Below are 24,602 nucleotides of genomic sequence, written 5' to 3' on the forward strand. Positions count from 1 at the left end.
GCGCGTGATTTTCTCACTTTCTTGCACACTTTTTATTGTCTTTTCTGCAGCCTCCTCCTCCTCCTCCTCCTCCTCCTCCTCCTCCTCCTCCTCCTCCTCCTCTTCCTCCTCCTCCTCCTCCTTTAGGGTTACTTATCATGGAGTGAACTTTGACCTGGATACAGTTGACGCATACACATTCCTGACGTGTGAAACATTCACTTGTCACCAAACTGAGTCAGTGTTATTGATTTTGTTTGAACGCCAGGGGAGTACGGTGGCCCTGGAGGGACAAACATTAAACATTAAGAAAATGCGAAAACATTAAGAAAGTTTTATTGTATTTTTTTAAACACACAAAAACGCTAAAACAATAAGAAAATGTTCATTCATTAAGAACACATTAAGAAAACGCTAACGCGTTAAGAAAATGCTAACACATTAAGAAAATGCTAACACATTTTTTAAAAAACGCTACAACATTTAAAAAAAACAAAACACGAAAACATTCCAAACACGCTAAAAACAGTGAGAATATGCTACAACCTTAAGAAAATGCTAACACATTAAGAAAACGCTACAACATTAAGAAAAGCTAAAACATTAAGAAAACGCTAACGCATTAAGAAAATGCTAAAATGTTAAGAAAACGCTAAAACGTTCAGAAAACGCTACAATGTTAAGAAAACGTTAAATCATGAAGAAAATGCTAACACGTTAAGAAAACGCGAGAACATTACGAAAAAACGCAAACGCGTTAAGAAAACGCTAACACATTAAGAAAACGCTAACACATTAAGAAAACGCGACAATATAAAAAAACACGAAAACATTACAAAAACACTAAAAACAGTGAGAATATGCTACAACATTAAGAAAATGCTAACACATTAAGAAAACGCTACAACATTAAGAAAAGCTAAAACATTAGGAAAACACTAACGCATTAAGAAAATGCTAAAACATTAAGAAAACGCTACAATGTTAAGAAAACGTTAAATCATGAAGAAAATGCTAACACATTAAGAAAACGCAAGAACATTACGAAAAAACGCAAACACGTAAAGAAAACGCTACAACATTAAGAAAATGCTAACACATTAAGAAAACGTGAAAACATTTAAAAAAACGCTAAAAACAGTGAGAATATGCTACAACATTAAGAAAATGCTAACACATTCAGAAAACGTTAAATCATTAAGGAAATGCTAAAACGTTAACAAAATGCTTACACATTAACAAAGTTCTAACACCTTAAGAAAAAGCTAAATCATTGAGAAAAAGCTAAAACGTTAACAACACGCTAACATATATATATAGCGGTGTACTGAAGTGTGTCCTACAGTATGTATCATCCACAATTCTGAATCGATTCATAAACTTCAAAAATGGTTTTTTAAAGAAAAAAAAATATATATTTTTGTTAAAAATATTTGTTTAAAAAATATATATATATATTTTATATATACTTTTATATATTTACGCTGTGATGAAGTGTGATGAAACAGCAATCAATATTAGGTTAAAACTGGAAACACTTGATTTTAAGGCCCTTGTAAATAAGTTGTAACGTTATGCTAACACATAAATACTAGCGTAAATAAACCTTTGAAACCGTCAAACACACGAATAAGACATTCTGTAATAAGTAAGTTTTTATTTGTTTTGAATGAATAAATGTTAACTTTTGTCTTAAGTTTGACTGTGATCACATTATCACATTATCTTATACAAACTGTATTGTTTCAAAGATGCACTTCCCTAGCATTAGCACATATAAATATTAAACATCACATACAAGTTTTATCTTTTTCTCAACGTTTTAGCGTTTTGATTTTTTTGCATTTTCTTAACGATTTAGCATTTTATTAATAGCATTTTCATAATGTTTTAGCATTTTCTTAATGTGTTAGCATTTTCTTAATGTTTTAAAGTTTTCTAAATGTTTTAGCATTTTCTTAACGTGTTAGTATTTTCTTAACGTGTTAGTATTTTCTTAATGTTTTAGCATTTTCTTAACGTGTTAGCATTTTCTTTGTTTTAGCTTTTTCTTAATATGTTAGCATTTTCTTAATGTTTTAGCATTTTCTTAATGTTGTAGCGTTTTCTTAATGTGTTAGCGTTTTCATAATGTTGTAGTGTTTTCTTAATGTGTTAGCATTTTCATAATGTTGTAGCGTTTTCTTAATGTGTTAGCATTTTCATAATGTTGTAGCGTTTTCTTAATGTGTTAGCATTTTCATAATGTTGCAGCGTTTTCTTAATGTGTTAGCATTTTCTTAATGTTTTAAAGTTTTCTAAATGTTTTAGCATTTTCTTAACGTGTTAGCATTTTCTTTGTTTTAGCTTTTTCTTAATGTGTTAGCATTTTCTTAATGTTTTAGCATTTTCTTAATGTTGTAGCGTTTTCTTAATGTGTTAGCGTTTTCATAATGTTGTAGCGTTTTCTTAATGTGTTAGCATTTTCATAATGTTGTAGCGTTTTCTTAATGTGTTAGCATTTTCATAATGTTGTAGCGTTTTCTTAATGTGTTAGCATTTTCATAATGTTGCAGCGTTTTCTTAATGTGTTAGCATTTTCTTAATATTGTAACATATTCTCACTGTTTTTAGCGTTTTTGTAATGTATTCGTGTTGTGTTTTTTTTTTTTAATGTTGTAGCGCTTTCTTAATGTGTTAGCATTTTCATAATGTTGTAGCGTTTTCTCAATGATTTAGCGTTTTCTTAACGTGCTAGCATTTTCTTAATGTTTTAGCCTCTCGACGCGGGGACCGATAACTCTCAATCCAGCGTGACATCTATAGGCTTCATGACAGCCCCAGCTAGTTAAACGTTAGCTAGCTGTTAAAGTGAACACCGCAGCATGTCAGGAACGTCGGGTAGCTAGACACTTAGCTAGCGCTTACCGATAGCTCAAGCTGGTGTGTCTACAGTATTTATGTGTTACTTTCACTTGTAAAGTACAGGTATAGCATTTTAACACTTAACTACACAAGTACATCTCTGAAAATCGCTGATTTTCTTTATGGGGTTTGGTGCGCGGAGCTAGCGTAGGCGTAGAGTGTTGATCATGTGCTAATGCTAGCGAAGTGAATCTTTGAAACAATACAGTTTGTATAAGATAATGTGATAATGTGATCACACAAAGGCTTAACTTAAGACAAAAGTTAACATTTATTCATTCAAATCAAATAAAAACTTACGCACTAACTTATCACAGAATGTCTTATTCGTGTTTTTAAACAAAGAACAAACAAAGGTTTATTTACGCTAGTATTTATGTGTGTTAGCATGAAGTTACAGCTTATTTACAAGGACCTTAAATCAGGTTTTTCCAGTTTTAACCTAATATTGATTCCTATTTCATCACACTTCATCACGGCGTGTCACTAAAAAAACAAAAAAAAACTATATATTTTTTTCTCTCTCTTAAAAAAATGAATCGATTCAGAATTGTGAGCCACGGCGTTCCGGTCGAGATGTCAAGCTAGCCATAGTTAGCCGTACAGTCAATACAGTAAGTCAATAACAACGCTCTACGTGGTATTTTGTGCGCACACAGACACCGTAGCTACGGTTAAAAAGTTAAACAGTACTGCGCGTAATGTTTTTAGCGTTTTTGTAATGTGTTTGCGTTTTCTCGATCCAGCGTGACATCTATAGGCTTTATGATAGCCAGCTAGCGTTACGTTAGCTAGCCGCTAAAGCGAACACCGCAGCATGTCAGGAACCGCGGCTAGCTAGCTACCCATCTAGCGCTTACCGATAGCTCAAGCTGGTGTGCCTATTTGTGTATTATATGTGTAACTTGTATCATTTTAAAATATTACTATACTGTAAAATCAGCAGTTCTAAAACTAGTCTGTGATGTTTTATATAAAAATGTTCATGTTTTTTTTGGCTAACTTTTTTACAGTGTAAGCTAGTTTTTGTATATTTATGTATTTGTTTGTGTGACATTAGCTAAAATATTTTTGACAACTATTGACTCTGACAGTGAGCTACTATTTTGCGCACACAGACGCCGTAGCTACGTGTGTTTTCTCAAGACATTGAAACATAAAAACACACATTAAGAAATTAAGAAAACGCTAAAACGTTGAGAAAAAGCAAAAACAGTAAGAAAACACTAACACGTTAAGAAAACGCAAAAAAAATTGAGAAAACGCAAAAAAGTAAGAAAACGCTAAAACATTAAGAAAACGCTTACACGTTAAAAGACGCTAAAACACTGAGAAAACGCAAAAACATTAAGTTTCTGAACGTGTTAGGGTTTTCTTAACGCTTTAATGTTTTCTTAATGCATTAGCGTTTTCTTAATGTGTTAGCGTTATCTTAATGTGTTAGCGTTTTCTTAATGTGTTAGCGTTATCTTAATGTGTTAGCGTTTTCTTAATGCGTTAGCGTATTCTTAATGTTTTAGCGTTTTCTTAATGCGTTAGCGTTTTCTTAATGCGTTAGCGTTTTCTTAATGCGTTAGCGTTTTCTTAATGTGTTAACGTTATCTCAATGTTTTTGCGTTTTCTTAATGCGTTAGCGTTATAATAATGTTTTAGCGTTTTCTTAATGCGTTAGCGTTTTCTTAACGCGTTAGCGTTTTCTTAATGTGTTAGCGTTATCTTAATGTTTTAGCGTTATCTTAATGTGTTAGCGTTTTCTTAATGCGTTAGCGTTTTCTTAATGTTTTAGCATTTTCTTAATGCGTTAGCGTTTTCTTAATGTGTTAGCGTTATCTTAATGTTTTTGCGTTTTCTTAATGCGTTAGCGTTTTCTTAACGCCTTAGCGTTTTCTTAATGTGTTAGCGTTATCTTAATGTTTTAGCGTTTTCTTAATGCGTTAGCGTTTTCTTAACGCGTTAGCGTTTTCTTAACGTGTTAGCGTTATCTTAATGTGTTAGCGTTTTCTTAATGCGTTAGCGTTTTCTTAATGTGTTAGCGTTTACTTAATGTGTTAGCGTTATCTTAATGTTTTAGCGTTTTCTTAATGCGTTAGCGTTTTCTTAATGCGTTAGCGTTTTCTTAATGTTTTAGCGTTTTCTTAATGAGTTAGCGTTATCTTAATGTGTTAGCGTTTTCTTAATGCGTTAGCGTTTTCTTAATGCGTTAGCGTTTTCTTAAAGCGTTAGCGTTTTCTTAATGTGTTAGCGTTATCTTAATGCGTTAGCGTTTTCTTAACGCTTTAGCGTTTTCTTAATGTGTTAGCGTTATCTTAATGTTTTAGCGTTTTTCTTAATGCGTTAGCGTTTTCTTAACGCGTTAGCGTTTTCTTAACGCATTAGGGTTTTCTTAACGCGTTAGCGGTTTCTTAACGCGTTAGCGTTTTTCTTAATGTGTTAGCGTTTTCTTTGGGAGAGGCGATGACCTCACTCTTTACCTCACAGTGAATTTCAAATCAGATTAAAGGTAAATTTCAGGTAATATTCTGCCCGGATTTAATGGAAAAAAAACCCTGCAGACTTTTTCAATCTCACAGTCCATGCAGATGTTGAAGGGTGGAGGGATGATGGAGGGATGATGGATGAAGGGATGAGGAGCTTAGAGAGAGAGAGTAAAGAGGACATGCAGAGATTACAGGCTTCCGTCCATATGGGACAGAATCCAGCTCTGTGGTTTTTTTGACGGGATTACGCCGCTGTCCTCAAAGCAAAGTGCAAATAAATTGATTTGTGAAAAGTCGTCCACTCGAGCAGAAGAGGAGAGCGCTCTCGTTACAGGCCGGCTTTTCAAAAATAAAGTTCTTTCTTTGTGTTTGTGAATCTCCAACAGAATCAACAACAACAAGCAGCAGCAGCTGCTTTGCTCAGCGACGCGGCTAATAGCGTCGCTAACAGCAGCTCCACAGGTGATGTCATGTTTGTTAATGCAATTTAGAGCTTTAGTTTCACAAAATAAAGCTGTATTTTTTTTTATCATTTGCAGTAATTATACAGTAAATTCACTCAAAAACTTCATTTCTTAATGTTTTAGCGTTTTCTTACTGTTTTTGCGTTTTCTTAATGTTTTTGCGTTTTCTTAATGTGTTAGCGATTTCTATCGGAAAAACACATAGTTTCTACTTTTTTGGGACATTGATTGAAAAACTCAAAAAATTGTATCATATATTTGTTTTATACAGTTCAAATTTCAAATGTAACACGCAAAAATGTGCAGTAAATTGTAAATAGCTGCCAGATATTCAAAGTTATTCTGGGAAAATGGATAAAAACACTGGTCTGTGGACATTTTGAGTCCTCCCATTGGCTGCAATCTGCAGTTTCACCACTAGGTGTCACCATTTCTTGCACACCGGACCCGCTCAGTATCATTTTGACTCATCGCAGTTAAAGCCTCCGAGATAATAACGATGTATATTAAGTCTGTGGCATAATTTACGCTGCTCCATTTCAGTTTAACGTCCCCCGATGACACATCAGGGCCATTTTTACGACTTAATAACGATAAATTTAATACGGTTTTATAGCTTTTTATCACCCGATCGTGGTTCTGTCACATCACGCAGAGGGCGGCGGGTTCGGCTCGGTTCTGCGGTCGGAAAACGTAATCGCGAGGATTTCACATATTAAGCCGTTCAGACTGAGGTTCATCGTCGTCCTTCTGTCCTTTTACGGAGCTGCGAGCATGAAACGGATGAATGGATTAAACTGTGTTCATGTGTTCACGGCCGAGAGAGTGACACGTGAGGGAGAGAGAGAGGGAGGGAGGGAGGTCACATGGTCTGGACCAGGTCTGAAATATAAAGTGTTTTATATTAAAATGTTCACTTTCACCAAATACATAAACACACCTGAGCAAAAAGTACTCAAAATCGGATTAAAAATGGTTTGATTTAGATTAATTTAACTTCCACCAGACGATACTTATTGCGATATTGTGATACCACCTACAGTACGATATTTATTGCACTATTGTCTTAGTATCACAATACAATATTTACTGTGATATTGTTAGCGTCCACCATCCGATATTATTTGCGATATCGTCTTGGTATCACTATACGATACTTATGCGATATTGTGATACCACCTAGAGTACGATATTTATCGCGATATTGGGATATCACCTACAGTACGATAATTATTGTGATATTGTCCTAGTATCACCATATGATATTTATTCTGATACCACCTAGAGTACGATATTTATTGTGATATTGGGTTACCACCTAGAGTACGATATTTATTGCGATATTGTCTAAGTATCACCATACAATATTTACTGTGCTATTGTTGGCGTCCACCATCCGATATTATTTGCGATATTGTCTCGGTATCACTAGACGATACTTATCGCGATATTGGGATACCACTTAGAGTACGGTATTTATTGCGATATTGGGATATCACCTACAGTACAATATTTATTGCTATATTGGGATATCATCTACAGTATGATAATTATTGCGATATTGTCCTAGTATCACCATATGATATTTATTGTGATACCACCTAGAGTACGATATTTATTGCGATATTGGGATATCATCTACAGTACGATAATTATTGCGATATTGTCCTAGTATCACCATATGATATTTATTGTGATACCACCTAGAGTACGATATTTATTGTGATATTGGGATACCACCTAAAGTACGATATTTATTGCGATATTGTCTTAGTATCACCATACATTACTTATTGCAATATTGTTATACTACCTACAGTACGATGTTTATTGCGATATTGTCCTAGTATCACCATATGATACTTAATGCGATATTGTGATACCACCTACAGTATGATAGTTATTGCGATATTGGTATACCACCAAGAGTACGATATTTATCGCGATACTGTCTTAGTACCATACAATACTTATTGCGATACTGAGATACCACCTACAGTACGATATTTATTGCGTTGCTGCAATATATTGATTATCACAGAATCACGATATTATTGGTATCGTGGACCCATGTATCGTATCGTATTCTCACCCCTACGACGTCTGTTATTTTACTGCTTCACTGTTATCTTTACATTTTTAATTTTAACGATTTTTTTTTTTATCGTTTCTATTTCTATTTTTTTTTTTATATATATATATATATATATATTTATTTTTTTTAAATACACAAACTATTAAACGTGCACGTTCACATACAGGTTGTTGTTTATGGCGCACAAACAACAGCAGGTGATGGAGAGAAAATGATGAGGATGGAGGGAGATTATTCCTCCTCCAGGCCACGCCCTCTCTCTCTCTGTGTGTGTGTGTGTGTGTGTGTGTGTGTGTGTGTGTGTGTGTGTGTGTGTGTGATGCTGCAGCTCTCTCTCTCTCTCTCTCTCTCTCTCTCTCTCTCTCTCTCTCTCTCCTCAGTCGTCAGTTCACAGCAGAAATGGCGACACTGATCCTCCCGCTCACTCTGGACCGAGGTAAGGCGCGCGCGCTGCCTCGCGCACATTTCTGCTTCTGTCGCCACTTTGATGTTTTTGTTGGTGTTGTTGTTGTTGTTGTTGTTTTTTATTTCCCTTCCAAACTTGAGCTCAGACCTGGCAACCCGCGGCGATCTGGTTTGGTTTGGTTTTCCTCCAGCGCGCGCGCGTGTGTGTGTGCGCGCGCGCGCGTGTGTGTGTCTGAGCCGCTGCTCTTCATTCATTTCTGCGTTTTTTTTTTTTTAAATCCACTTTTATTTCCTACATCGCGTTTATTTTTCTTCTTCTCTTCTTTCCTCGTGCAGATGTTGTGATGTTGTTTTCTTCTTCTTCTGAAAACACAAACGCTTTCAGGCTGAAGGCAAATCCACAACTTTAGTGAATCTGGATTCATTTAAGTTAAGAAAAACGCGTGGGAAACATTTAAATTTAAACAAATATGTTACCAAAAAAATCTACGATAATAACCTCATGATATTGATTTCCATATTGCAATTAAAGTACTTTGGTATTGTAATAGTACAATAGTTACTGCGATATTGTGAAAATATTCACCATCCGATATTTATTGCGATGTTTTGATACTACCAACAGTACGATATTTACTGCGATGTTTTGATACTACCGACAGTACGATATTTATTGCGATGTTTTGATACTACCAACAGTACTATATTTACTGCAATACTGGGAAAACAGTACGATATTTGTTGCGATGTTTTGATACTACATTATATTTATTGCGATGTTTTGATACTACAGTATGATATTGATTGCAATATTTTGATACGACCAACAGTACGATATTTGTTGCGATGTTTTGATACTACATTACAATATTGATTGCGATGTTTTGATACTACCAACAGTACGATATTTATTGCAATGTTTTGATATTACATTACGATATTTATTGCGATGTTTTGATACTACATTACAATAATTATTGCGATGTTTTGATACTGCATTACAATATTTATTGCGATGTTTTGATACTGCCGACAGTACGATATTTATTGCGATGTTTTGATACTACGAACAGTACGATATTTATTGCGATGTTTTGATACTACCGACAGTACGATATTTATTGCGATGTTTTGATACTACAAACAGTACGATATTTATTGCGATGTTTTGATACTACCAACAGTACGATATTTACTGCGATACTGGGAAAATATTCACCATACAATATTTATTGCGATATACAATAATTACTGCGATATTGTGAAAATATTCACCATACGATATTTATTGCGATGTTTTGATACAACCGACAGTACGATATTTATTGTGATGTTTTGATACTACAAACAGTACGATATTTATTGCGATGTTTTGATACTACCAACAGTACGATATTTATTGCGATGTTTTGATGCTACAAACAGCACGATATTTATTGCGATGTTTTGATACTACCAACAGTACGATATTTACTGCGATACTGGGAAAATATTTACCATACGATATTTATTGCGATATACGATAATTACTGCGATATTGTGAAAATATTCACCATACGATATTTATTGCGATGTTTTGATACTACAATATTTATTGCAATGTTTTGATACTACAGTACGATATTTATTGGGATATTTTGATACTACCAACAGTACGATATTTATTGCGATGTTTTGATACTACAAACAGTACGATATTTATTGTGATGTTTTGATACTACAATATTTATTGCAATGTTTTGATACTACAGTACGATATTTATTGCGATATTTTGATACTACCAACAGTACGATATTTATTGCGACGTTTTGTTATGACCAATGGTACGATATTTATTGCGATACTATTATGGTATTCACCATACAATATTTATTGTGATATTGTGATACTACAGTACGATAGTTGTTGTGATATTGTTAGCATTCCCCGTACAATATTTATTGCGATGTTTTGATACTACCAACAGTACGATAATTGCTGCGATATTGGGAAAATATTCCCCATACAATATTTATTGCGACACTGTCGCAGTATTCACCGTTGCGATGTTGCGATACTACAGTACGATATTTATTGCGATATTGCTAGTATCCGCCATCCGATATTTATTTGCGATATTGTCAGAGTATCTTCAAGCTATATTTATTGCGATATTTTGATACTACCCACAATACGATATTTATCACAACACTGCCACGTTTTGATAGAATTCACGGTGCAATCGTTATTGCGATATTGTGAGTGTCCACGATATTACAGTGTATTTATTGCGATATTTTGAGTGTATACACTGTGCGATATTTATTGCGATATTGTGATTATATTTATTGCGATGTTTTCTAATTGATATGTGTGTTTTGAAGTAGTAGAAGAAGAGATTTCATGCTTTGGTCTGGACAGAAAAAAATGGCTGTTGCGGTCTTTGCGTTGATTTCCCGCGGGATTTCCCCAGATCTCTTGAGATCTCGAGTTGTTATGGTGAACCCGGGTTTCGTAAACACGGCCTACATTACAATATTTATTGCGATGTTTTGATACTACCAACAGTACGATAATTGCTGTGATATTGGGAAAATATTCTGCATACAATATTTATTGCGACACTGTCGCAGTATTCACCATTGCGATGTTGTGATACTACAGTACGATATTGCTAGTATCCACCATCCGATATTTATTTGCGATATTGTCAGAGTATCTTCAAGCAATATTTATTGCGATATTTTGATACTACCCACAATACGATATTGTCCACGATATTACAGTGTATTTATTGCGATATTTTGAGTGTATACACTGTGCGATATTTATTGCGATATTGTGATTATATTTATTGCGATGTTTTCTAATTGATACGTGTGTTTTGAAGTAGTAGAAGAAGAGATTTCATGCTTTGGTCTGGACAGAAAAAAATGGCTGTTGCGGTCTTTGCGTTGATTTCCCGCGGGATTTCCCCAGATCTCTTGAGATCTCGAGTTGTTATGGTGAACCCGGGTTTCGTAAACACGGCCTACATTACAATATTTATTGCGATGTTTTGATACTACCAACAGTACGATAATTGCTGCGATATTGGGAAAATATTCCCCATACAATATTTATTGCGACACTGTCGCAGTATTCACCATTGCGATGTTGCGATACTACAGTACGATATTTATTGCGATATTGCTAGTATCCCCCATCCGATATTTATTTGCGATATTGTCAGAGTATCTTCAAGCAATATTTATTGCGATATTTTGATACTACCCACAATACGATATTTATCACAACACTGCCACGTTTTGATAGAATTCACGGTGCAATCGTTATTGCGATATTGTGAGTGTCCACGATATTACAGTGTATTTATTGCGATATTTTGGGAGTATACACTGTGCGATATTTATTGCGATATTGTGATTATATTTATTGCGACGTTTTCTTATCGATACGTGTGTTTTGAAGTAGTAGAAGAAGAGATTTCATGCTTTGGTCTGGACAGAAAAAAATGGCTGTTGCGGTCTTTGCGTTGATTTCCCGCGGGATTTCCCCAGATCTCTCGAGATCTCGCGTTGTTATGGTGAACCCCCGGGTTTCCGTAAACACGTCCGCGGGCTGCGTGAAACCGACACCGCCGTTATCCCCCGTGTGACTCAAACACACATTTATGCCGATCCTCGCGATCTCAAAGCCTCTCGGGGTGAATTAATTAATACCGTCGACGTTCGACGGAAGAGACTTTTAATCCGACGCTAAATCTCAGGACGACGGACAAAATCCCACGAGACTGGAGAAGATTGATGTTTTATTTTTTCCTGCCCTCCCTCGTACGTTTCCTGCTCAGCGTCTATTTTTAGATCTGAACTGAAACGTTCACATTCAGGTCAAACCCGCGTTCTGACGGGCGAGATTGTAACGCTACACGAGTCCTGTGCAGGAAATGGATGCTGTCAAATTAAATATAGAGAAAGCAGACACCTGCGAGCTGTTTCCTCTCTGAGGCTAACGTTAGCGCCACAGTCTGTGCAAGAGAGGAGGCTAAAAATAAAGAGCAGACACGTGAGTTATCAGGCAGGAAGGTAGACGTCAGTGGGTTAGTGGATTTAGAGTCATTAGTCCTTATTGATCAGTTTTAAAACAGAGGGGGAGTTATTTATGTGATATTGTGATACCACCTACAGTACGATATTTGTCACGATATTGTCTTATTATCACCATAAGATATTTATTGGGAAACCACCTATAGTACGATACTATTGCGATATTGTGATACCACCTACAGTACAGTATTTATTGTGATATTGTGATACCACCTACAGTACGATATATATATATATATGTACAATATTGTCTTAGTATCACCATACGATATTTATCACGATATTGTCTTAGTATCACCATACGATATTTATCACGATATTGTCTTAGTATCACCATACGATATTTATTGGGAAACCACCTATTAGTACAGTATTTATTGTGATATTGTGATACCACCTATAGTACGATATTTATTGCGATATTGTCTTAGTATCACCATACGATACTTATTTGGATATTGTGATACCACCTACAGTACAATATTTATCACGATATTGTCTTAGTATCACCATACGATACTTATTGCGAAACCACCTACAGTACGATATGTATTGCGATGTTTTAGTATCACCATACAATATTTATTGCGATATTATGATACCACCTACAGTATGATATTTATCACGATATTGTCTTAGTATCTCCATATGATATATATTGGGAAACCACCTATAGTACGATACTTATTGCGATATTGTGATACCACCTACAGTACAGTATTTATTGTGATATTGTGATACCACTTACAGTACAATATTTATCACGATATTGTCTTAGTATCACCATACGATACTTCTTCGGATATTGTGATACCACCTATTAGTACGATACTTATTGCGATATTGTGATACCACCTACAGTACAGTATTTATTGTGATATTGTAATACCACCTACAGTACGATATGTATTGCGATATTGTCTTAGTATCACCATACAATACTTTTTCGGATATTGTGATACCACCTACAGTACGATATTATCATGATATTGTCTTAGTATCACCATACGATATTTATTGGGAAACCACCTATTAGTACGATACTTATTGTGATATTGTGATACCACTTACAGTACGATATGTATTGCGATATTGTCTTAGTATCACCATACGATACTTCTTCGGATATTGTGATACCACCTACAGTACGATATTATCACAATATTGTCCTAGTATCACCATATGATAATTATTGCGAAACCACCTACAGTACGATATGTATTGCGATATTGTTTTAGTATCACCATACGATATTTACTGCGGTATTGTGATACCACCTACAGTACGATATTTATCACTATATTGTCTTAGTATCACCATACGATATTTATTGGGAAACCACCTACAGTACGATACTTATTGCGATATTGTGATACCACCTACAGTACGATATCTATCGCAATATTGTCTTAGTATCTCCATACGATATATATTGCGATATTGTGATACCACCTACAGTACGATATTTATCGCAATATTGTCTTAGTATCTCCATAAGATATATATTGCGATATTGTGATACCACCTACAGTACGATATTTATCACGATATTGTCTTAGTATCTCCATACGATATATATTGCGATATTGTGATACCACCTACATTACGATATTTATCACGATATTGTGATACCACCTACATTACGATATTTATCACAATATTGTCTTAGTATCTCCATACGATATATATTGCGATATTGTGATACCACCTACAGTACGATATTTATCGCAATATTGTGTTAGTATCTCCATACGATATATATTGCGATATTGTGATACCACCTACAGTACAATATTTATTGCGATATTGTCCTAGCATCTCCATACTATACATATTGCAAAATTGCGATACCACCTGCAGTACGATATTTATTGCGATATTGTCGTAGTATCTCCATACGATTACATATTGCAAAATTGCTGAACCACCTGCAGTACGATATTTATTGCGATATTGCCATATATTGATCGTCACACAATCGTTGTATCGCGATATTATTGGTATCGTGGACCATGTATCGTATCGTATTCCCACCCCTACGATAAAATAATAACGATAAATCGTTATTTTACGATTCTACACCGTTATCTTTAGATTGATCAGTTTTAGCCGAGCTTCACTGATGCAGAGTTAATAAAAAATAGAGATTGCAGCGAACAGGCAAACCAATCGATTACCGATCTCAGCGCACGACGTACAGTTACACAAACTGTGGCGACGAACCGATAAAAGCAGCTTTATCAGATCGACTCAGGCAGACGTGACCTCAGCCGATGAAGCCTATATTTCACAGAGAGCGTTCTGAGCAGTCAGCAGCTGTCAGCTGGGAACGCAACCAGTAATGATAGCTTAGCGCCGCGCGCTGAGACGCCGCCATTATCGGCTCTTTATCCCGCAGCTGTAAACACTGACGTGTGCAGACGACTCAGAGGAAACACAGGGACGTTCATCACCCAGAGATCCAAAAAAAAACACCGCTCTTCCTGTTGTTGTCACAGGAAACGACAGCGATGAGCCTGAACTCGTGCAGAGGATTCCGTTTATGTGGGAAATACCAAAGTGTGCTGCGGATACGTCACAAATGACGGGAGAACGAGTAACGCCAGACGCGGCTAGGATGGATTTCGTGCAGTTGTTGTTGTTGTTGTTGTTGTTGCGAGGCACTAAACGTCCGGCGAATAAGGACGAATGGAAATTAGCGACATAATATTCATCGGGTATATGTGGACAAAGCCATATTTATTTATTTGTGTACAATACGTTAGCTTAAGATGGCGTATAAGCTTATTTTAATGCTATGAAAACCAAAACAATACTTGTTTCAAGCCAATAAACCTTCTAAATGCTACACACTGAACCTTTGGAGATCAAGGTCATGCTAATAGCATAAATGCTAGTACCAACATGTGACATATCCTCTCATGAAAGTCGCTAAGCTAATGCTTAGTGCGTAAAATTTATGTAAATTGTCTGTACTCACTAATGTAAAGCTGCTGTGGGCAATGTTGTTAGCTATCTTTTTATTTCAGCTAATTATGTAGCTAAAATTTAGATAGCTTTTAGCTCTTTCTTTCTCCGTTAATATTCATCAGGTTCATGTGGACAAAGCCATATTTATTTGTTTGTGTACAATACGTTAGCTCAGGGTGGCTTATAAGCTTATTTTAATGCTATGAACAATAACAAACAATATTAGTTTCAAGCCTATAAACCTTTGGAGATCAAGGTCATGCTAATAGCATAAATGCTAGTACCAACATGTGACATATCCTCTCATGAAAGTCGCTAAGCTAATGCTTAGTGGGTAAAATGTTGTCTAAGTGTAAAGCTGCTGTGGGCAATGTTGTGTTCTTAGCTAAATGTTGTTAGCTAAATGTTAGATAACCTTTTATTTCAGCTAATTATGTAGCTAAAATTTAGATAGCTTTTAGCTATTTCTTTCTTAATTAATATTCATTGGGTTTATGTGGACAAAGCCATATTTAATTGTTACGTTAGCTCAAGACGGCTTATAAGCTTATTTTAATGCTATGAAAACCAAAACAATATTAGTTTCCAGCCAATAAACCTTATAAATGCTACACACTGGACCTTTGGAGATCAAGGTCATGCTAATAGCATAAATGCTAGTACCAACATGTGACATTTCCTCTCATGAAAGTCGCTAAGCTAATGTTAAGTGGGTAAAATGTTGTCTGTACTCACTAACGTAACGCTGCTGTGGGCCATGTTGTGTTCCTAGCTAAATGTTGTTAGCTAAAAGTTAGTTATCTAACTTTTTAATTTAGCCAATTACGTAGCTGAAATTCAGATGGCTTTTAGCTCAAAGTTAGATATGGTTTTATATGTTGAGCCAACTTTTTATTTTAGCGAATTATATAGCTAAAATTTAGATGGCCTTTAGCTAAAACGGTTTTATATGTTTATCTAACTTTTAGCTAGCTATGTAGCTTGCTGTCCGTTGCTGCTGTTAGCATCCCCCTCCTTCCTTCTTTATTTTTGGGAGACTTAGCTAGCCTAAGCTGGCTCCTGATTGGATAATGTTGGACATTGGACTAACATACCTGGATAGTGCGATTCATCGTCTGATTACTCATGCATGTATATGCTTAGTCGGACTTGGCGTTCTTTTACAAAATTTCCTCCTCCGTATGTATAATCGGACTCGGCTAGTTGTCCGATTACCTGTCTTAATCGGACTATGGCCTTAGCTTGATTAAATTGCGCATGTAAACGTTTGAATTAAAGGTATTTCACTGACGGCAGCTTTAAGTTAGCATGCTAGCATGAACACAGAGGGATTGCCAGCATCTGTAGCACGAGGACCGTGTTTATCTGTGTTTATTTAGCCAAAGTGCCGACTATCACTTACTCCGTCACATGATCTCGCTCACACCAGGTATTTTTGACGGATTAAAGCTGCGCTCACAGGCCGACATTACTAATATTTTACTTACTGCCTTTTTTTTAAGCACCTATAATTAAGTCTCTGAGACGTCGTCCACTAATTAGAGAGGACGGAGACGACGTTAAAGCCTCTTTCGCGCTAAAACTAGCGGGCGCAAGCTAGGACGTTTAGACTGGAACAATAACAACGACAACAACAAGCGCTTACTATTTTGCATCTTTTACTCTTTGTTTATCTTTGAATCGACCGTTTAGACGACGGAATTCATGAAACGAACGACAGGAAATGGCGCATTGCAGGCAAAATAATAATAAAATATATATATATATATATATATATATATATATATATATATAGAGGAGACAAAGAATAAATTAACATGTTCACTCGAGTCTTTCGTTCCCTTTGATGGCGATAAAAAACTATTGCGGAGTGGTTTGACCCGTGAATGAATGCCGATTGAACTCGTTCCCAGTGGTTTAAAGAAAAAATAAAATAAAAAAGTTTAAACCCAGTGATTAAATTGTTTTTTTTTGTCCAGTGGGCATGAGGGCTTATAAAAGTATGATGTTTTCTAAATGACAGGAACCATTAAAGCCTCCAGGAGTGATTTATTTGCTCTGTGCTTCATTTTAGAGGAAATTCTCCTGTTGTGTTGATGCAATATTTATTTGGGGGGGGGGGGGTAATATGCCCTGTTGTTCAATTTTACTCATACATAATGCAATTCAGGCATTGAAAGTCCGATTTTAGTCGGACTAAGAAGATAATTCAGCTTTCTAAACGTCACGTAAACACATTCGTCCGACTAAAATCGAGCTATTGTCTTTGTCAGACTAACATACTCGGATAATGCGATTCATAGTCTGATTACCGAGTCAGACTGGAGTCGGACTAAATGGATTTTCTCCTCCACATCTATACTCGGACTTGGCGAGTTGTCTGATGGCCCCATCTTAGTCCGACTATGGCCTTAGCTTGATGAAAATGAGCGCTATCTAACATTTATTTTGATTAGAGGGTTTCCCTCCTGACCCAGTTAGCATGCTAGCATGAACGTAGACACAAAAAGTTAACGTTAAAGGATTAGCATGTACGTAGTGTGACCATTTCCATTCTCTTAGTCGGACTATGGACTTAGCTCGATAAAAATGAGCATGTAAAGGTACTGGAGTATAGCACTATCTTTAATTACAGGGTTTCACTGACCCAGTTAGCATGCTAGCTAGCTTGAACATAGACACAAAAAGATTTTAGTCCGACTAAAATCGAGCTATAGTCTTAGTCAGACTAACGGATAATGCGATTGATAGTCTGATTACTCGTGCATGTGTACGCTTAGTCAGTCGAAATTGGCGTTATGCGCTTGTACCGAAATATCCTCCGGCCAATAAATAGATTTTCTCCACATGCATAATCGGACTTGGCCCCTCTTAGTAGGACTAAGGCCTCGTTACCCAGTTAGCATGCTAGCATGAACACAGACGCAAAAATAGATCCGTCTTAACTAAATGAACGTTAAAGGATTAGCGACATCTGTAGCGTGTACGTACTGCGATCATTTCAGGGGTTGTTGTGTTATTTTAGCAGCAGAGTTGCCAAGAGCACCAAGGACACGCGGGGGTGAAGCGGTCGCGGACGGCAGACGGCGAAAGGACGTCTCGGGGACGGTTTGTCCCGGCGACAGAGCGTCGCTCTAAATACAAAAGGTAGTAAGAGAAAGGTCGGCTGAGCCTTTTAATCAACACTCAAAGTCAGAATGTGAGAGTCAGAGGATCTTCAGGTTGCAGAGATTGAAATCACAAACGTGTTTATTTCACATCGCTGCAGTTTCTTTTCTCGTCACACTCTGTTTTCCGACGCTGTTATAAACAGACTAATGACGGCAGAGCGTCTGGAACGCTGCCCACCGCCGAACAACAGCGTCGTGGAGTCGAAGCCTTCGTTAGCGTCTCATCAGGACGACCTTTTTTTTTCTTACTCGGCGTCACCGGGGGGGAATCGTGCCACGCAGACGACGTTAGTTAGTTATGTCTTTTTTTTTGCATTAATTTGGTATATTTTTGCACCAATTATGAGCCGTAACACGGAGTAACACTCCAGTATCTGTGCATCTCTAAGCCTTGTTAGCAAAGAAAGCCTCACCACAGCCTCCGCTGAGGGAGATCAGCAGAGACCGGGGAGTTGTTGCATTCAGCTCCAGATATGTTTTCCAACAGGAAGCAGCAAAAAAAAAACATTCACTCAAACCACAGCACATCCTGTACTCGTACGTGATTGGTGGATGTTTATCTGCAGGGTTTTAGCCGCACGGTTCTTGGACGAATGGTCGGCAAAAACGCCCGTTTTTTTCCCCTCAATTCTGATTAAAAAATTCCAAAATTGCATAAAAACCGGTGACTGGAAGCAACAGGTAGGTGGCGCTGTATCTCTAGCTAGCGCAAACCTTTACGTCACAAACGGAACGGCGAGTTTGATCACGCTGCACTCTTAGAAATCAAAGCGCTAAGTAGAACCATTTAAGGTTCTTCGGCTTGTCCTTCTCATAGGAGAACCCTTAAAGGTTCTACCTGGAACCCTTTTCGGAGGGTTCCACCAGAACCCTTTATTCAGGAAAGGGGTTTTAAAGGGTTCTCTGGATCAAAATGGTTCTTACTGGAACCATTAGTGTTACCAAGATCCCTTGAAAAACTAATGGTTCTACACTCTTAGAAATAAGGGTTCCAAAAGGCTCCTTCTACAAGAGCTGAGGTTCTAGCTGGAACCATTTGCCTCGAACCATTTGCTTGCTAAGGGTTCTTGGTAACACTAATGGTTCCAGTAAGAACCATTTTCATCCAGAGAACCATTTAAAACCCCTTTCCTGAATAAAGGGTTTTAAAAGGGTTCTTGGTGGAACCCTTCAAGGGTTCTCCGATGAGGACAAGCCGAAGAACCTTATATGGTTCAACTCAGCACTTTTATTTGTAAGAGTGTATAAGGTTCTTCGGCTTGTCCTCATAGGAGAACCCTTAATAAAGGTTCCACCTGGAACCCTTTTGGAGGGTGGAGGCCCTTTTAAAGCCCTTTATCCAGGAAAGGGGTTTTAAGGGGTTCTCTGGATTAAAATGGTTCTTACTGGAACCATTAGTGTTAGTCTTTCAAGAACCCTTGAAAAACAAATTGGTTCTACACTCTTAGAAATAAGGGTTCCAAAAGGGTCCTTCTACAAGGGCTCCTGAGGGCAGGCGTAATCGGACTATCCAGGTATGTTAGTCCGACTAAGACTAGCTCGATTTTAGTCGGACTAACGTGTTTACGTGACATCACGAAAACTGAATTATTGTCTCAGTTTGACAAAGTTTATTTTCGTCAAATTTTGATCTGCATCACGAATCATCGCCTCCATCGTTGGTAATGTTTCAAAACACACATTTGATCAGTTGAGATGTATCATGTAGACACAGTCTGTCTTTGATGTTTGGCTACATTTTCTTCCAACAACAACAACATGAATTCGTAAACAGTGGATATTTAATGAAAATGAAAGTGTTTGTGCTTGTTTTCCTTGTCACTCTGCACTGAACTCACATTAAATATGCGGCTTCATCTTTTGTTGCTGCTGTCGCTCTCTTTACTCAGTGAAGGGGAAAAAAAAAGAAAGAAATCTGAGTAATATTCCAGTAGAAATCCAGGAGCTCCCGTGTTTTCAGTCTCACCGTTTCCTTTCACAGTAATAATTGCCACGAGGTCGTCCGCGGTTACGGTCGATGTGTTTTTCTTCGATCTCTGACTGTGTCGGTTTTATTATGACAAACACGGAACGACGCACACGCTAATTTCTCTGCTTTAATTAGTCCGTCAAATTGCCGACTCTGCATCTCGTTAGATTCGCCGTTCAACTTCAGCAATTTTTAATTGACCACTTTGCTGTTAGGAAGGTAAGTCTGGTGTTTGGTGGGAGGGTAGGAAGGTAGGAAGGTAGGTAGGACGGTTGGTAAGTAGGTAGGTGGGTAGGTAGGTAGGAAGGTTGGTTGGTTAAAAGGTTGGTTGGTAGGTAGGAAGGTTGTTTAGTTGGTTGGTAGGAAGGTAAGTAGAAAGATTGGTTGGTAGGTAAGTAGGTAGAAAGGTTGGTTGGTTGGAAGGTTTGTCGGTTGGTTGGAAGGTAGTTAGAACGGTTGGTTGGTAGGTTGGAAGGTTGGTCGGTTTGTCGGTAGTTAGAACGGTTGGTTGGTAGGTTGGAAGGTTGGTTGGTTGGTTGGTTGGTTGGTTGTTGGTTGGTTGGTTGGAAGGTAGTTAGAACGGTTGGTAGGTTGGAAGGTTGGTTGGTTGGAAGGTAGGTAGAAAGGTTGGTTGGTTGGTTGGAAGGTAGGTAGGTAGGAAGGTTGGTTGGTTGGAAGGTAGGTAGGTAGGAAGGTTGGTTGGTTGGTTGGTTGGAAGGTAGTTAGAACGGTTGGTTGGTAGGTTGGTAGGTTGGTTGGTTGGTTGGTTGTTGGTTGGTTGGTTGGAAGGTAGTTAGAACGGTTGGTAGGTTGGAAGGTTGGTTGGTTGGAAGGTAGGTAGAAAGGTTGGTTGGTTGGTTGGTTGGAAGGTAGGTAGGTAGGAAGGTTGGTTGGTTGGAAGGTTGGTTGGTTGGTTGGTTGGAAGGTAGTTAGAACGGTTGGTTGGTAGGTTGGAAGGTTGGTCGGTTGGTTGGTCGGTTGGAAGGTTGGTTGGTTGGTTGGTCGGTTGGTCGGTTGGTCGGTTGGTTGGTTGGTTGGAAGGTAGGTAGGTAGGAAGGTTGGTTGGTTGGTTGGTTGGAAGGTAGTTAGAACGGTTGGTTGGTAGGTTGGAAGGTAGGTAGGAAGTTTGTTTGGTTGGTTGGTAGTTAGGTAGGAAGGAAGGGAATTTGGTAAGCTGGTTGGCAGCCAGGTAAGTTGGGTGTTTGGTGGGAGGATAAGTATGTCGGACGGTTGGTAGATGGGTCGGTCCACTTTGCTGTTTGAATTGAATGATGAATAAAAGTCGCCCGCTCATTTTGCTTTGCACTGTTCAATAGAAGACGAATCAGAGCGTAGCTAACTCAACAGACCACCTAGCTCGCCGTGCTAACAGGCCTTCTGATCTGTGCTGTTGAACCGCTACAGATGGTCCAGAACGCGGCGGCGCGCTAACTGCTAACTGAACTAAATGTTAAAAGTGTGGCGAAATCGTGAATTTGTCTGCATTTCGGTTGTGTTTCGCGCTTTGTTACCAGTTTTCTTTGCTTTTAAAAATACATTTACTGTACGTGTCAATTTCTTTGTTTATGTTATGTTATATATATATATATATATATATATATGTATATGATGACACACTTGAGCGTTTGAGAGAGTAAAACTTCTTTATGAGTGTTTTTATTCTCTTTGATCGGCTCAGAGCATAAAAGTGAGGAGAATCTGCTGAGGGTCGTTATTAGAAAAAGGAAAAAGCTTCTTTTAACTTTAACGTTAATGCTCTTTTCTTAATCAGTGAGCCTCCATAAATATAACGCTTCCGTCGTTAACTCACTTTTTTAACGTCACGTAATCGAAGCAGACCTTAATGAAATCACTGAGCGTCACTGATGAGAGCGACCTCATCGCTGAGACACCAGGCTCTGCCAATCATCTTCACTCTTATATCTTCATCTTTACACTTGTTTTGGTTGGTTGGAAGGAAGGTAGGTAGAACGGTTGGTTGGTTGGTTGGTTGGTTAAAAGGGTTGGTAGGTAGGAAGGTTGGTTGGTTGGTTGGTAGGTAGGAAGGCAGGTAAGAAAGTAGGTAGAAAGGTTGGTTGGTTGGTAGGAAGGTTGGTTGGAAGGAAGGTAGAAATGTTGGTTGGTTGGTAGGAAGGTTGGTTGGAAGGTAGGTAGGAAAGTAGGTAGAAAGGTTGGTTGGTTGGTAGGAAGGTTGGTTGGAAGGTAGGTAGGAAAGTAGGTAGAAAGGTTGGTTGGTTGGTAGGAAGGTTGGTTGGAAGGAAGGTAGAAATGTTGGTTGGTTGGTAGGAAGGTTGGTTGGAAGGTAGGTAGGAAAGTAGGTAGAAAGGTTGGTTGGTTGGTAGGAAGGTTGGTTGGAAGGTAGGTAGGAAAGTAGGTAGAAAGGTTGGTTGGTTGGTAGGAAGGTTGGTTGGAAGGAAGGTAGGTAGGAAGGTTGGTTGGTTGGTTGGAAGGTAGGTAGGAAAGTAGATAGAAAGGTTGGTTGGTTGGTAGGAAGGTTGGTTGGAAGGAAGGTTGGTTGGTTGGTTGGTTGGTAGGTAGGAAGGCAGGTAGGAAAGTAGGTAGAAAGGTTGGTTGGAAGGAAGGTAGGTAGGAAGGTTGGTTGGTTGGAAGGTAGAAATGTTGGTTGGTTGGTAGGAAGGTTGGTTGGAAGGTAGGTAGGAAAGTAGGTAGAAAGGTTGGTTGGTTGGTAGGAAGGTTGGTTGGAAGGTAGGTAGAAAGGTTGGTTGGTTGGTAGGAAGGTTGGTTGGAAGGAAGGTAGGTAGGAAGGTTGGTTGGTTGGAAGGTAGAAATGTTGGTTGGTTGGTAGGAAGGTTGGTTGGAAGGTAGGTAGGAAAGTAGGTAGAAAGGTTGGTTGGTTGGTAGGAAGGTTGGTTGGAAGGTAGGTAGGAAAGTAGGTAGAAAGGTTGGTTGGTTGGTAGGAAGGTTGGTTGGAAGGAAGGTAGAAATGTTGGTTGGTTGGTAGGAAGGTTGGTTGGAAGGTAGGTAGGAAAGTAGGTAGAAAGGTTGGTTGGTTGGTAGGAAGGTTGGTTGGAAGGTAGGTAGGAAAGTAGGTAGAAAGGTTGGTTGGTTGGTAGGAAGGTTGGTTGGAAGGAAGGTAGGTAGGAAGGTTGGTTGGTTGGTTGGAAGGTAGGTAGGAAAGTAGATAGAAAGGTTGGTTGGTTGGTAGGAAGGTTGGTTGGAAGGAAGGTTGGTTGGTTGGTTGGTTGGTAGGTAGGAAGGCAGGTAGGAAAGTAGGTAGAAAGGTTGGTTGGAAGGAAGGTAGGTAGGAAGGTTGGTTGGTTGGAAGGTAGAAATGTTGGTTGGTTGGTAGGAAGGTTGGTTGGAAGGTAGGTAGGAAAGTAGGTAGAAAGGTTGGTTGGTTGGTAGGAAGGTTGGTTGGAAGGTAGGTAGAAAGGTTGGTTGGTTGGTAGGAAGGTTGGTTGGAAGGAAGGTAGGTAGGAAGGTTGGTTGGTTGGAAGGTAGAAATGTTGGTTGGTTGGTAGGAAGGTTGGTTGGAAGGTAGGTAGGAAAGTAGGTAGAAAGGTTGGTTGGTTGGTAGGAAGGTTGGTTGGAAGGTAGGTAGGAAAGTAGGTAGAAAGGTTGGTTGGTTGGTAGGAAGGTTGGTTGGAAGGAAGGTAGGTAGGAAGGTTGGTTGGTTGGAAGGTAGAAATGTTGGTTGGTTGGTAGGAAGGTTGGTTGGAAGGTAGGTAGGAAAGTAGGTAGAAAGGTTGGTTGGTTGGTAGGAAGGTTGGTTGGAAGGAAGGTAGGTAGGAAGGTTGGTTGGTTGGAAGGTAGGTAGGTAGGAAAGTAGATAGAAAGGTTGGTTGGTTGGTAGGAAGGTTGGTTAGAAGGCAGGTAGGAAAGTAGGTAGGAAGGTAGGTTGGTTGGTTGGAAGGTAGGTTGGTTTTTTTACACATAAAAAGAGAGAAAAGATCTTTTCCTCCATATACGAAAAAGTTTTTGCGCTTGTGGATTATACGTCGTGCACAGATGTCTCAAACATCTGGACCGGCTCGGATCCCCTGGAGCGGAGCACTCTGGGTATTTAGCTCTGAATTAAAGTCAATACAATGCAATAAAATAAAAACCCCAAAGGCAATAAGC

The 24,602-nt window shown here is 38.2% G+C and overlaps 1 protein-coding gene across 1 annotated transcript in view; it reads left to right on the forward strand.

Moving 5' to 3' along the window:
- Positions 1–8,267: 8,267 nt before the first annotated feature.
- Positions 8,268–24,602, forward strand: part of lin7a (lin-7 homolog A (C. elegans)) — a 46,190-nt gene continuing 29,855 nt past the window's right edge. Inside the window, exon 1 of the mRNA XM_083910424.1 lies at positions 8,268–8,355. Within this exon, the coding sequence (XP_083766550.1) occupies positions 8,319–8,355 (37 nt within the window). The 5' untranslated portion in view covers positions 8,268–8,318. The remainder of the gene's footprint in view (positions 8,356–24,602) is intronic.

The sequence above is a fragment of the Microchirus variegatus genome, assembly GCF_963457635.1.
Source record: "Microchirus variegatus genome assembly, chromosome: 2".
NCBI lineage: Eukaryota > Metazoa > Chordata > Actinopteri > Pleuronectiformes > Soleidae > Microchirus > Microchirus variegatus.